At 48.4% G+C, this 12628-nt stretch overlaps 4 protein-coding genes across 4 annotated transcripts; 3 read left to right on the forward strand and 1 right to left on the reverse strand.

The window, feature by feature from the left end:
• Positions 1-87: 87 nt before the first annotated feature.
• Positions 88-1055, forward strand: BBA_04775 (uncharacterized protein; the record flags this gene model as incomplete). The annotated part of the gene is made up of 3 exons (XM_008599872.1): positions 88-628; positions 678-892; positions 963-1055. The coding sequence occupies 3 exons, from the start codon at positions 88-90 to the stop codon at positions 1053-1055; spliced, it is 849 nt and encodes a 282-aa protein (XP_008598094.1).
• Positions 1056-3292: 2237 nt separating this feature from the next.
• Positions 3293-4226, forward strand: BBA_04776 (uncharacterized protein; the record flags this gene model as incomplete). Its single annotated transcript, XM_008599873.1, has 2 exons — positions 3293-3452; positions 3571-4226. 2 exons carry the CDS (start codon positions 3293-3295, stop codon positions 4224-4226), a joined length of 816 nt encoding a protein of 271 aa, XP_008598095.1.
• Positions 4227-4527: 301 nt separating this feature from the next.
• BBA_04777 (short-chain dehydrogenase/reductase SDR) lies at positions 4528-5477 on the reverse strand (the record flags this gene model as incomplete). Its single annotated transcript, XM_008599874.1, has 3 exons — positions 4528-5003; positions 5077-5166; positions 5219-5477. 3 exons carry the CDS (start codon positions 5475-5477, stop codon positions 4528-4530), a joined length of 825 nt encoding a protein of 274 aa, XP_008598096.1.
• Positions 5478-9076: 3599 nt separating this feature from the next.
• BBA_04778 (transcriptional repressor TUP1) lies at positions 9077-12370 on the forward strand (the record flags this gene model as incomplete). Its single annotated transcript, XM_008599875.1, has 3 exons — positions 9077-9979; positions 10037-10573; positions 10643-12370. The coding sequence occupies 3 exons, from the start codon at positions 9077-9079 to the stop codon at positions 12368-12370; spliced, it is 3168 nt and encodes a 1055-aa protein (XP_008598097.1).
• Between the last annotated feature and the right edge of the window lie 258 nt (positions 12371-12628).

Genomic DNA, 12628 nt, shown 5'->3' on the forward strand with positions numbered 1-12628 from the left:
AGCAACGCAATCAAGTCACAGTCTCAACCTTTCCCAAGTCTTTTTATCAAGCTTCTTTCCTCCAACGCTAACAGCACCTCTTTCACTATGCCGTTCATCGCTCCTGTCATCACTCTTTCCTTGGCCCTCCTGGCTTCCGCCAGCCCACTTCTGTCCTACAGAGCAGAAAACGCAACAAAGTGCGATGCCAGGAACCTTTGCAGCGGCGTGGAGAGCACGGCTTCGCTCGCAGGCCTGTACGTCTGCGGCGACAGTCGCCTTGGTCCGCTCGCGCTAGTCAAGGACAAGTATAGTATGAAGGGCGAGCTTGGGAGTATTCTTGACAACTACGAGCCTTTTGGCAAGATTTGTCCCGCTGCCTTTTTGCAAAAGTATGGCAACGGCAAAGGGTGGTTTGAATATCCCCCCAAGGACGGTTTTGAGCTCGGAAATGATGGGGAAGCTATCAAGAGCAACTACACTCTCTGCCCAGGCGACAAGCTTGACCGCATTGGTCATGAAAATGGAACTTTCCTGGCACCCTTGGGCACCCCATACGAACAGCGATCCTTGGTCCCGGCCAACATGGCAACGAACCCCAAGGCTTCTGAGCAAGTTTTTTCATCTCCAGTTCTTCAAGAATTAGCAAGTATTAACGGACCTTAGCGGAACCCTGTACAATTATCACGTCTATGAAGTCGTCAAGAATCTCACGGTGGAGGCTGGGCCAATTGCACCTTGGTTCGAGCAGCCCGGTAACGGAATGCAGTTTCATCTAGCCATGCCGGTATGGCAGGCCGTTCGGGATGGCTTTCTGGTTGAGCTTTGCAAGCCAGCCACGTATGCGTGCGGAAATAGGCCGGGTACCAACTTCCAGACTTGGTTAACCTGCAATATGAGCGGCAGGTGGGAGGTAAGTTTCCTACACACATGCCCGTGATAATATTCGACATGGGACTAAAACCGTTTTCCCTGTCTCTTAGACTGCTGGAGAGTGTGCCGCCGATCAGCATTGCAAGCTTCACTCGGCAAACACTGTCCCTTCCTGCGAGGCTAAGAAGCTGTCGGCCAACTAATTTTGATTCTTCTTTTCAAGAACCAAAATTGGCAATCAAGAATGGCGGGACGTGGTCGAATTTGTCGGCTATACCGAGTAATTTTGCGTGTGTGGTGGACAACGGCAAGTGGTAGATGGTCCAAACAATGGGGGTTCGTACTGAGAAAGTTACTCCGAGTCTGTATACCAGTGCCGACTATCATACACAGTTTTTTTCTCCCTTCTTCATTATTCAACAGGTTTGTTCTAAGCTGGTCTGCGGGCCCTTTTCAGATCTATCCAGCCACAAGCCCTAGCAGATGGATCCATCTGGCGGCTTAGTAGTTCAAGCCGTTTCAAGGCTGTGCATGCTGATGATAGCTATAAGTGTCTGCGTTATAGAAACAATAGGATGGTCCAGGTTGCTGGCGTCTAATTGTGACCTAGAGTTCTTTCGGCTGAGTCAATATACCGTCGCCTTGCAACACGCTCGTACACGTCTTAATATATAAAATTGTTCACGCCTTTTATAGTTAATTCCGTTGCGCAGCATGTTCTAGCCACAAGGCACGCTCACACCTAGGTTGGGGGGTGTCTAAGTTGTGCTTTAAAATTATGAAAAAGAGGTGCTAGTTACTGTGGAAAAGGACCGAGTCAGTCTTATCAATCAGAAAAAGAAAAATAATTCCTTCTTGTCTCCGGCTTCTGCGTCAAGGTGTACTTTGTTTAAACTTCAAGCCGAAAACACACGATCGTCTCTCTCCGTACACGAACGCAGAGGCAACCGTTCAGATCTCGACAGACTTTTACAAGATCATGTCGATATCGTCCGAACCCACTACCAACGCCCCCTCCTCTACACAGTTTCCCAACACAATGGACAGCACCAAAGTCATGCTTTACAAGTACCACCGCAGAAGGAGTTTACGCCCGAGGAGTTTCGAAAAGCACAATATGTGGGACGATTACCAGAACGTGGTGGACGACAAGGCATACGATGCGACCAACGTTCTGGCGTGGTAATCCTGGAGGAGCTGCTGCCATCTTGTCCCATGCTGGCGCTGTGCACCAAGATACAATGCCAAGGTCCTGCCATTGTTTGCTAACTACTTGGTGCTAGATGGAACGAATAAACGCATCACAGAACACGTCCGAAATTTATATGATACTGCGAGTGTTCTCGTTCAATAGCGACGGAATCGGGTTGCGTGTCTACGTTGATCCTCTCCGGCTGAGAAACGACGAAACACTGCTGTTCACAACGTAATCTTGGACCGTGGTGCCCGGGACTGGTAGAGCCGCCGGCAGAAGATTATTTTCGATCCAATCCAATTAATAACACGTCGTCACTTCTCTGCGGGACATTTTTGCAGGCCAAGTCATCGCCTTGGTTGCAAAGCCTTTGATTTGATCTGGTTCGATTCACGTCTGTTGGCCCCTGGAGGAGGCTTTTGGACGTGCCAACTGGCTTCATCGATATACATTGGCCTAACCCACTGATGAGCTAAGAGAAACTAACGAATTCTAGAGCCCTGGATTCGAAAGGTTTGGGGTTCACCTCTGAGCTTGGACCGGCTGTGACGGCTTAATCCGCCCGTCACTCGTATTAGCACAGCCGGTATTACGTCCTATGATCACTTCCATTGTGGTCAAATAGCCATGCGACATAGAAGCTTCTTTGTCGCAATCGCCAGTAGACCAATACTAGCTGGCTTGGTGCTGACTGGCTGAATATCCATCTTAGCCGCATATCCGGAAAATGGGTAAACGGCATAATACCCCCAGACTATAGGGCTAATGGAAGGGTCAATTGAATCTATCACATTCCTAAATAGGAAGCTCGCTATACTTGGACCTATGTCCTAAAGGACAACGAAGCGACTAACACTTCACGAAGAGGTGGTATTGGCGTATCACGCCACTGTGGAGCTTCTTGTGTACTTTTTTTGAGATGAGTAGATATGTAGTCAGGACATATGGTGTAAGCCAAATGTATATAAAAATCGTGCTCGACTGTCAGTTATTGAGAAGTATTGAGAAGCTTTCCCGACACTCACAATTATCTCAATTGGATAAATTTCAACACAGTCAGTCTTTGAGTTCAATTAGCCTATTATTGGCCTTTGGTTCGATGGATCTGCTTTAGGAGTCTACAAGATTTAGACCTGAACTTTGGGCTGGCGTAATAGGACTAAACAATGGATTGTCGCTAATATTCTAAACAGGCAAGATCTCGTTTCGACAGACTTCAAAGACATTTTTAATCACCACATCGCAATGGCTGTGGCACCACCCCATTACGGCTTAGGTAGCAATTACAACTACTTTCTTGCAGCCGGAGGCGATGCAATTACTGGTCTCGACGTCCAGATAACCTTTGCTGAACCATTGATCTCCGCCTCCAATGGTATTGGCTTTCAGCTTAATACCTACGCTCGTAAGTGATTCTCAGTCTTTGTTGCTGGCCCCCGCGAGTATCCCTGTTTGGAGTGATGTTATACATTCTATGCTCCTGTGGGAAAAGTGCAAGAACAAAGGGCTAACTGCTCTGCAAGAGGAACTTCTTGATGCCCCAAGTACTACTCCCAATTGGCAGCAATATGTGGTCTTTACTGCGCCCGATAGCCGAAACCTCCAGGGTGTTATTGATAACTGGCAAGGAGTCCCAAAGGAGGAAACGGATCAGCAGATAATCAATCATGAAGTCAAGTTGGCCACTCTAGCGGAGGCGAATGAGATACCTGCCAACGCAACTATCAGCATCACGCCCATCTTCGATTCTGCCGACGTAATTACTGGTATTACGTTCAGATATGCTTCTCCGGGGAAGAAGACCGTTTCTCAATCCGTTACTTTGGCCGACCTCGACATCTATGGCACCGACGATAAGATCAACTCGGCGTATGAGTCTCCCATCTCCGCCTTGACGGTCAACATTGTGGGCGACTACAACGGCAACGATGGCGTCTTTACCTCTGGTTTGGGCACCATTGTCTACACCGCCGCTCAGCCTCTGACTGTGCTTACAAACGAGCCAAACTACACTGCGTTCCAGGATGGTACTGGCGAGACTGCCAATACCGTGTATGGGCAACTACCCGTGTCGCGCAGCAAGAAGATTACGCAGACCTGGGGCATATCGGCGGATGGAGTGCCAGTCATCAAACCAGCTGTTGGTCACAAATTGCCAATTCCTCCCAGTGCCAAGTAGAGGCACGAACAATAGAGGGCCAACTTCTCGCCACATTGTGCGGAAGAGTAAAGGTGATTCAGCCAACACGCCTTGTTTGATTCAGAGCTGATTGTATGACAGGTCGAGAAACTTGAGGAATTCCATTGGGAAAAAAGGGAGAAATAGACGTTATATTCAACATGTAGCATTTATAGGTAGCCAATGTCGTATTTGGTGTGCAAGACCAAAGTGTACATTTATCGGTGCGCATCCAACCTTTTGCATCACCATCGTGACGAGCTCGGGAGGTAGCCAGAGAAAAGCCCCATGTTCATGAGATTTACAGGCTAAAAACTGCAGCAATCTCACTCAAGGCGCGCCGATCATCCTCGGTAAGATCCTTTTCGTCTTTCTTGACCAAATCAAGATACTTTGAGCTTGGTAGCTTGTCCTCGATTCTCAGCTCATAAATATCGCTGTCATCAGCCACAGAGATGCGGCTGGCTTTGATATCCTCCCTCCGTAAAATTTCTTCGTAGACGCGAGCAAATTCGGAAGCTTTGGAGCCAACGGCAGCACCTTTCTCTTCAATTTCGGAGTCATAAGTTACAATGTGACTGAGGTGGATTTCGTTGACCCGAACATTGGTTTTGAGGTTTTCAAACGTCATGACTGCAGCGAGGGATGCAAGGGCGCCGGCAGCAATAGAGTTGACACCTCCATATCCCATGGTGGCAAGACCGCCCGTAAGAATAGTGAATGTTGCCTTGGGGCTGGCTTTCTCCAATAAATAGTCAATCGTCGCTCGGTATGCGACTGCATTGGGAAGAAAGGAGAAAGTGATGTTAGCCACAGTGTATAAAGTAAGAGAAGTGCGGGTTTATCGTACAGAAGTCTGCTTCAAAATTGACAGTCATCATTGCATGAAATGTTTCCATATCAACACTTTGAATGGGTCCTTTCAGATGTAACTGGCCAACTGAGTAGTCATTAGCTAATTGTAGGAAGCAGACATTCGGGCCGTATCTCACCAGCAGTAAAGACGTGTTGAAAGTCTGGCAATTTGCCCGCCTTGACTTGATCAACCACATTGACCAAGTCCTGCTCTTGAGTTGGGTCACCATAGGTAAACGTGATGCCCTCTTGTGAGCCGACATGCCGGAGTAGCTTGCTCCGAGACTGCTCATTTCGTATCACTGCCAGAACATTGTATCCTACTCGGCGGGCAGCGAGAATGGCGGGGACGCCAATTTTCCCGGACGCGCCAATGACAAGCACTGTATCGGCCATATCGCTGTGCTATCACACTGGGGTAAGAGAGCTTGAAAGTGCAAGGGAGAAAGTAGGGAAAACAAATTATGAAATAGTGCAGAACATGTAGGCGTTCGAATTATATAGTATTGCGAATTATATCCCATGATGCTGGAGTGGATGCTGATGTGCGGACTTTCTGATAACATCAGCCAATTGTAGGAGTTGATGAATTCGGCGACTGACAGATTCTCCGCCCTCATAGCGGAAACTGTATTACTGCTTTCATAAATAAATATTCCATCAGAAACATTTCTCCGAATAATTCGTTACAATAGGTGTAGCCATATCCAACGCGTTCGACCAACACCCATAGCTCTCCCACTATAACCTTGCCAACCGATGCATCAAGTTCAACAGTTTGTATGCTTTGCTTTCTCAGAGCCAGCTACTGCAAGGTTAAACAATCCCTAAAAATCTCCGTACGGCATTCGCTCGATTGTTATTTTACCATCATCACGTCTCTTCCGCTCCGCGCCTACCGGTCGCGCGCCTCGCGCGCCTCGCGTGCGCCCTTTTTTCAATCAACCCCGCAGTGCCCTTCTGTTGTTTTAGGTAAGTTGCCTTTTCTTATTACAAGTTTTGTAGGCAAATGACGGCTTAGTGGTTTCCCGGGTTTGCTGTGGAGCACCCTCTTGAGGTTACGAGAGAGGGGTCGAGGACGGCCAGGAATCAGCAACAGCCCAAACAAAAACATGGAAACTTGACGACCCAATTTCCTAACCTGAGCAGCTGCTAATCGCTTAGCTCATGACGTATCATTATATTCTGCCTTGACGAACGAGACGTGTTATGACCGTCCTGCTAGGAGGCCGCCTAACATCCGAGCTGGATTACTTACTCATGATGGCAGGTTCTCAATAGCATGCAATTCTAACTCTTAAAAAAAAATGCCCTTTTCTCTTTTAAATCACAGTTTCGAGATACTAAAGCTGGTAAAAGCTATCTTTAGTAGCGTTTATGTGTGAATAGTTTTAGGTACTAGTTAGTCCCCGCCTGGGGCCGTGAACGACGCCTCGCTCCTAGTACCTAGTTTGCGAGGATCCTTGCTGCTTTGTGAAGAGGAAAAAGGAGACCTTTTTTTTTTCGCAGTTGGCTGGCAGGTGCAGTAGCTAAGGATTTGGTTATGGGTTTATTTGATCCCGATACGTGGCACTCAGAGGCGCGAAAGCTAGGATTGCTATAGTGATTGACGCTGCGGACCTGCATAATACATAATTTGTACTCGGCTTTTTGTTCTTCTGAATGTTAACCACGCGACAGCGTCAATTTCGCTTGCCAAAAAAGTCTTTTAGATTATGGCGTACGGTCTATATTTAAAGGTGCCCGCCCTGCTTATCTCGTCTACTTCGTTCTTTTTTTTCTCTATATGCCACAAACGTATGTCGAGATCCCCCGGCCTAATTTCGGGTAGTGAGGACTGATGCGGGTAAATATTCCCCCCCCCCACCCCCTTCCTACACTTCATGCTCCCGCGAAGCTTTCCACTTACCTGGTTGGGAGTAACTTTAATACATTTATTTATACATGTGTGCGCATTGGTAGACAAGCAGCCATGTGCATTCTTCTTGGGCCACGGCTCTGCCGTCTCAAAGCAGTTAGTTCCCGCTCCGTGGTACCATTCTATCCCACCAGAACCTTTCACAGCGCAAAGGCGGATTTCATCACCCTGAATAGCAGGGGATCGCTCACATCGAAACAAATCGACATCTTCATCGGAGATCCCGGGCAAGCTTTCATCATATTTAACAGAGATATAGGCTTCCCTATGAAAAGTTCTATTACACAGCAAGCCGGCATATCACTTAGTTCAGACCTAGAAAAGGTTCCGTTGACATTCTTCCAGAAGTCAAGATATTTTGCGCATGGTACGTGCCTAGCTATTTCCGCCGTGACTTAGCCAACGAGTCTGTGCTTCTAGATGCCACGCCATATCCGCGGATCGCTATAGAGACAGATTTACCGCGCCAGAATGATTCAAATATAAGTCCTGCAACCCTTTGGCTCTGGGGTGCCTCGCATTCAATCACGTTGGATGGAACAGAAGACCGTATACACTCTTGTCCCTCTGTAAATACAGGATAGAAGCTAACCCCCTTTACTATTTAGATAAATTCGAGGAATCAGCGAGAGAAAGTCATAGCCGTTTAAAGGGGGCTTCTGACCTTTTACGGGATATGTGAATTCTGATTAGTCTTTTCCACAATATAAGCAGAAAAGTACGGCAAACTTCTTTTTGCTCGTATCCTGCGGTGGGAGCCGCGCACGTTACCCCTACGCAGCGACAGGCACTAAAAAAATAATAGCACTCTAGCTATATTCAGTATCAAGTTCCAAGCTAGCACTGCTCGTTTTGCTTCTAATTAGGCTTATTCAGATATATTACCAAGGATGCCAGTAGTGAACTTTCCGTCTAGCCTGTATATAATTCCAACTCTAAAAAATAAAGACCTTTTTTTTTCTTTTAAATTATAATTTTAAGATAATAAAGCTAGTAAAGCTAGTTTGGGTAGTGTTTATATTATAATTAGTTTTAGGGACTAGTTAGTCCCTGCCTAGGGCTATAAACGATAAGTCTTCTTAGGCTAGTAGCTATTATATTTTATTTTTCATAGCTATCTTTATTACTATCTATCCTAAGGCATCTTTTTAAAGGCTATCTTTATTAAGACAATCTTTATTAAGGCCATCTGTCTTGGTAATAAATGGCACACAGATAAAATCCAGAGTTTCTCAGCCGTATTCCTGTGATCGGGATGGGACAGCGCCTGCCACAGCAGCTTGCGGCCCTGTGCTGCAGCAAAGCCTATGGCGGAAATCGTACCCCAATATTTGGCGGCGCTTATGGTAGAGTCTTTGGTAAAAAGAATTTTTTCTTTCTTTCTTTTTTTTTTTTTGTTTTTGCAGACGCATTTTGATAAATCGGGCGATCGGGGTCGTTTTCCCGCTCATGCCATTAAATCGGAAATACCCATGTATTATTCGCCCGCTTATAAAAGCTAATAATTGTAAGACCAAGTGACGCCCGCCAGTGATTCTCTCAACCCTGGATTAATACCCTTTTGATTATAAGCTTTATAGCTTTCTCAGCTACTTCCTAGGCTATATTTTCGTATTTTTTTTTCTTTGCTTGAGTCGGATCATTATATGCAACCCGCCTTTCGTACCCGTAGTGTAGTGGTTCAACACCGTGTTAAACCAGCCCGCTACACTGGATTGCGAGGCACAGTGTCACCAAGGCACCCCTTATTAGCGGGCACCCACTTCCACAATACAACATCCTTAACCTCTGCCTGACAGGCAGCGGCTTCGTATTCAGCCAAAAAGGGTCTTAAATCGAGAGTCTAGGCAGCTACAGCGTCATTGCGTCAAAGCGTGTCCTTTCGGAAGGCGGGGCGATTTACATAATTGCACGGGCACCGTGAATACGGCAGCCACCGGTACCCAGTACCCAGCACACGCTGACTTCATACGCGTAAACACTCTGCTTCTACTATAAAATCGGCCTCCTGTTCCATCATTTTGCTTGCTGGTCCAAGTCAAGTCTCACTGATCGAAAGATTGATCAGTATTCATCAATGAGCAAACAAGGGCGCCCTGGGATTGCCAATTCCGGCTTCGCTCGTGTCTCCCGCACAGTGACTGCCGACTTGGAACATGTCCTGGAGCAATACGATCACGACTATGATCGGGTACCGGCCTCATTGATCCATCTCGGCGACCATTGGTCTGCCATTTTCAACCCAAATGTCGCTCGCGAGCTCAATGTAGAGCTTGTCAAAGAATTCGGGCCGCATCAAAGTTTTTGTCCCATCATGGACGTGAGGTTCTCACCAGACGGTCGCCATCTGGCATCGCGAAGCTGTGGTGGCGCCAAAATCTGGAATGTCCAGCAAGATTGGCAGAAAATGCACGACTTTCCCGACAGTCCCACCTCGGATAAAGGCATGTTTGGGGGCGAATCCGAAGCTATTCGCTTCTCCCCGGACAGCAGACTTGTCGCAACTGGTGGGGGAGGGGGCGACATTCTCATCTGGGATATGGAGAGCGGCTCTCGCAAGCATCGAATTTCTGGTCATGATGGTGGTGTGAGGGCGCTAGCTTTTTCCAACGACGGGAAAGTGCTTGCAAGTAGTGGTGGGGATCAAACTGTGTGTCTCTGGGATGCCGAATCGGCCGACTTGATCAAGAAATTTGCTGTAGAAGGTGCAGTCCTTGACGTGAACTGGTCACCAGACGACAGTCTACTCGCAGCATCTTCGGGACACGACATCATTATTTGGGATGCTGGTACAAAAAGCGTCCTGAGTAGGTTTGAGACTAAATCTCAGGGACGCTCGAGTTTGATCGCCTCGCTCGTATTTTCCCCGAATGGCAAAATGCTTATATCTGGAGGTTTTGATGGATGGATCAAAGTTTGGTCCTTGGAAGACGGCATCCCAGACAATGAAGCGCTTCTACTGCAACTACGGGGACAAGAGGTATGTCGCGCGTTTTCCTGGTATATGTCTAGTGCCGCGACTGACGCGAGTATCTAGGAGGTGATCTGTAGTTTGGCCGTTACACCAGACAACAGATGGCTCGTCTCGGGCTCCAAGAATCGTGACCTTTTGTTGTGGGATCTACAGAGTGGTGATGCGCAAGTTCTAGTATCTGCGTTTGCAAATTCAGTGACGGGAGTCGACGTGTCTACAAAAGGGGACCTGATCGCTACATCCTGCGGCGATGGCACGATTCGTATCTTTTCATACAGTCCTTACGCGTCGCCGGAACCCGAGGCCGCAGCCAAGGTGTATACGCACGGAAGTTTACGCGGTTTCGATATGCCACTTGGCCATTTCCCCGCACACCATTTTCCCATCATGACCGGGAATGTAGGCGACTGGCTTTCTCCGACACTGTCTATCCGGGAGCTTTGCATGCTCAAGTTCATGGACGAGATTACCGACAAGCCCGACTGGTGGACCAAGGTTCACGACGCAGTCATTGCCGGCCGCTGGAAGGCCGAGGCGCTGGATGCTAAATGGGGTTCATATCGCCGCTACGGGGACTTTACATCCGCCATGGCGGACGCGGTAAGACTGGATAATGCCTATGCGCGTCCCCCCCTTTAAAGAACGAGAAACTAACGCGCTCATATTCAGTGTATCGCAGAGCTGCATAAAAAAGCACAATTGGTGCAAGCATGTGGTTTTGTACCCACCTTTGACTACTCTACGTGCGTTGTCAAATCTGATTCCATGATGGATGACACACTTGCTAGTGCACTAAAGTCCTCGTCCTTGGTACTCGAACAAGGGCTGCAGGGCAAAGGCTGGCATCCCGGCAGCGACGGCAAGGTGCTTGACTTGGTTCATCCCTCTGTCTGCCCCTTGGTGTATGGCCAGTCTCGCGTGCTCACACCCGGACAAGTCGTACCTCGCGATTCATGCGTGTCCATGATGGGCGCAGGCCAAGTCATCACCGACCCCGGTCAAGCAGCCAGAAAGGGTGTGCGAGCATATAATTACTTCTCTACTCGTTTCCAGTGGCTGCCGGCCGAGGTGCTCATCACGAATGGAAAGGTCAAGATTGACAGCTATATCAACAACCTCCACCCGCAGGAGCATCCTGGCATTTACTCAATCATCGAAACGCTCATTGAAAAGTCCTTGCCGGCCTGGGACCTTGTCTATCGATGGCCAGACGAATTCGCGCATCAGAGGCTAGTCGTCAAGTCTGTCGTTCCAGAGTGCCTGACTCCGGATATCTGCCAGGAAACTTATGAGTGTAGCCCCAGCAACCGCCCGTTGGATACGGATGAAGAACCTCGATCAGACGAGGAGGAGGAGGAGGAGAATGAGGAGGAGGAGAATGAGGAGGAGGAGAATGAGGAGGAGGAGAATGAGGAGGAGGAGAATGAGGAGGAGGAGAATGAGGAGGAGGAGAATGAGGAGGAGAATGAGGAGGAGGAGCAGGAGGAGGGGAAGTCTGACTCTGCAACCTTGGACAACAACGACGCCGCCAGAACTATTCCAGAGCAAGGTAAAAATGATGCCAAGGCAGTCCGAAGGATGCGCGACAGTCAGTGGTGGGAACAGACACATCCTCTGCGCCTACCCAATCCAGCCGATGATGGCTTCGCACGCGGCATCAAACCAGAAGACATTGCGTCCTCGGAATATTTTCTCCGCACAGGCAAAGGTGCGCAACGAATTCAGGTCATTGTCAAGCTGGCCAATATACATCTATCCCCGGAAAACCCAGCGTACGACGGAGGATCGTGGCACGTCGAAGGCTTGCTGAATGAGCACATTTGCGCCACGGCGCTGTTTTACTACGACAACGAAAACATTACCGATAGTCGACTCGAGTTTCGGTCGGTCGCGAACAGAGAAGACCTCACGGGCGACCTGGACTATGCGCAAAACGACTTTGATTCGATCAAGCGGGCATTCGGCATCGATCCCGAAGGCAGCACAATGCAGGACATTGGTGAGATTTCGACGCGCCAGGGTCGAGCCATTTTCTTTCCCAATATACTCCAGCACAGGGTAAGCCCGTTTCGGCTCAAGGACGCCTCTCGTCCCGGCCATCGCAAGATTGTCGCACTGTTCCTCGTGGACCCTGCCATACCAATCATTTCCACCGCCAACGTGCCGCCTCAGCAGCGGGACTGGTGGCGCAATGCGGAAAAGAACGGCGGAGGAGGAGGAGGAGAGGTGAAAGGCGAGGGTGGCTCGACTTTGGGCAAGACGGGCGTGGCTGATGGCTTGATGGACAGTGAGGAGGCAAGTAGGATCATGGAAGAGCTCATGGCAGAGAGAACGATGCATCAGGACAAGGCAAACCATGACTTGCGGGAGCTGGATTGGGACTTTTGCGAGCACTAGGTGAAGAGGAATACTACAGCAGAAATGGATTCGCATGACTTTCTCCGCGTTTTGAGGATGCATTCTTACAAACTTGTTCGATGAAAGATTTGAATTATAGCTATTTTAGGAAAGTAGCTCGAAATTCTTGCACGAGGGATGTCAGTGCGACCAAGTAGACACCTCGTATGCTTTTGTCAACTTCTTGAACAGTGAGCTAGAACTACATCTTTAACTTTGTCTATTTATTTACTTTTGTTTCATTTATACTTTTTTTTT

This window comes from Beauveria bassiana (assembly GCF_000280675.1).
Source record: "Beauveria bassiana ARSEF 2860 unplaced genomic scaffold BBA_S00011, whole genome shotgun sequence".
NCBI classification, from domain to species: domain Eukaryota; kingdom Fungi; phylum Ascomycota; class Sordariomycetes; order Hypocreales; family Cordycipitaceae; genus Beauveria; species Beauveria bassiana.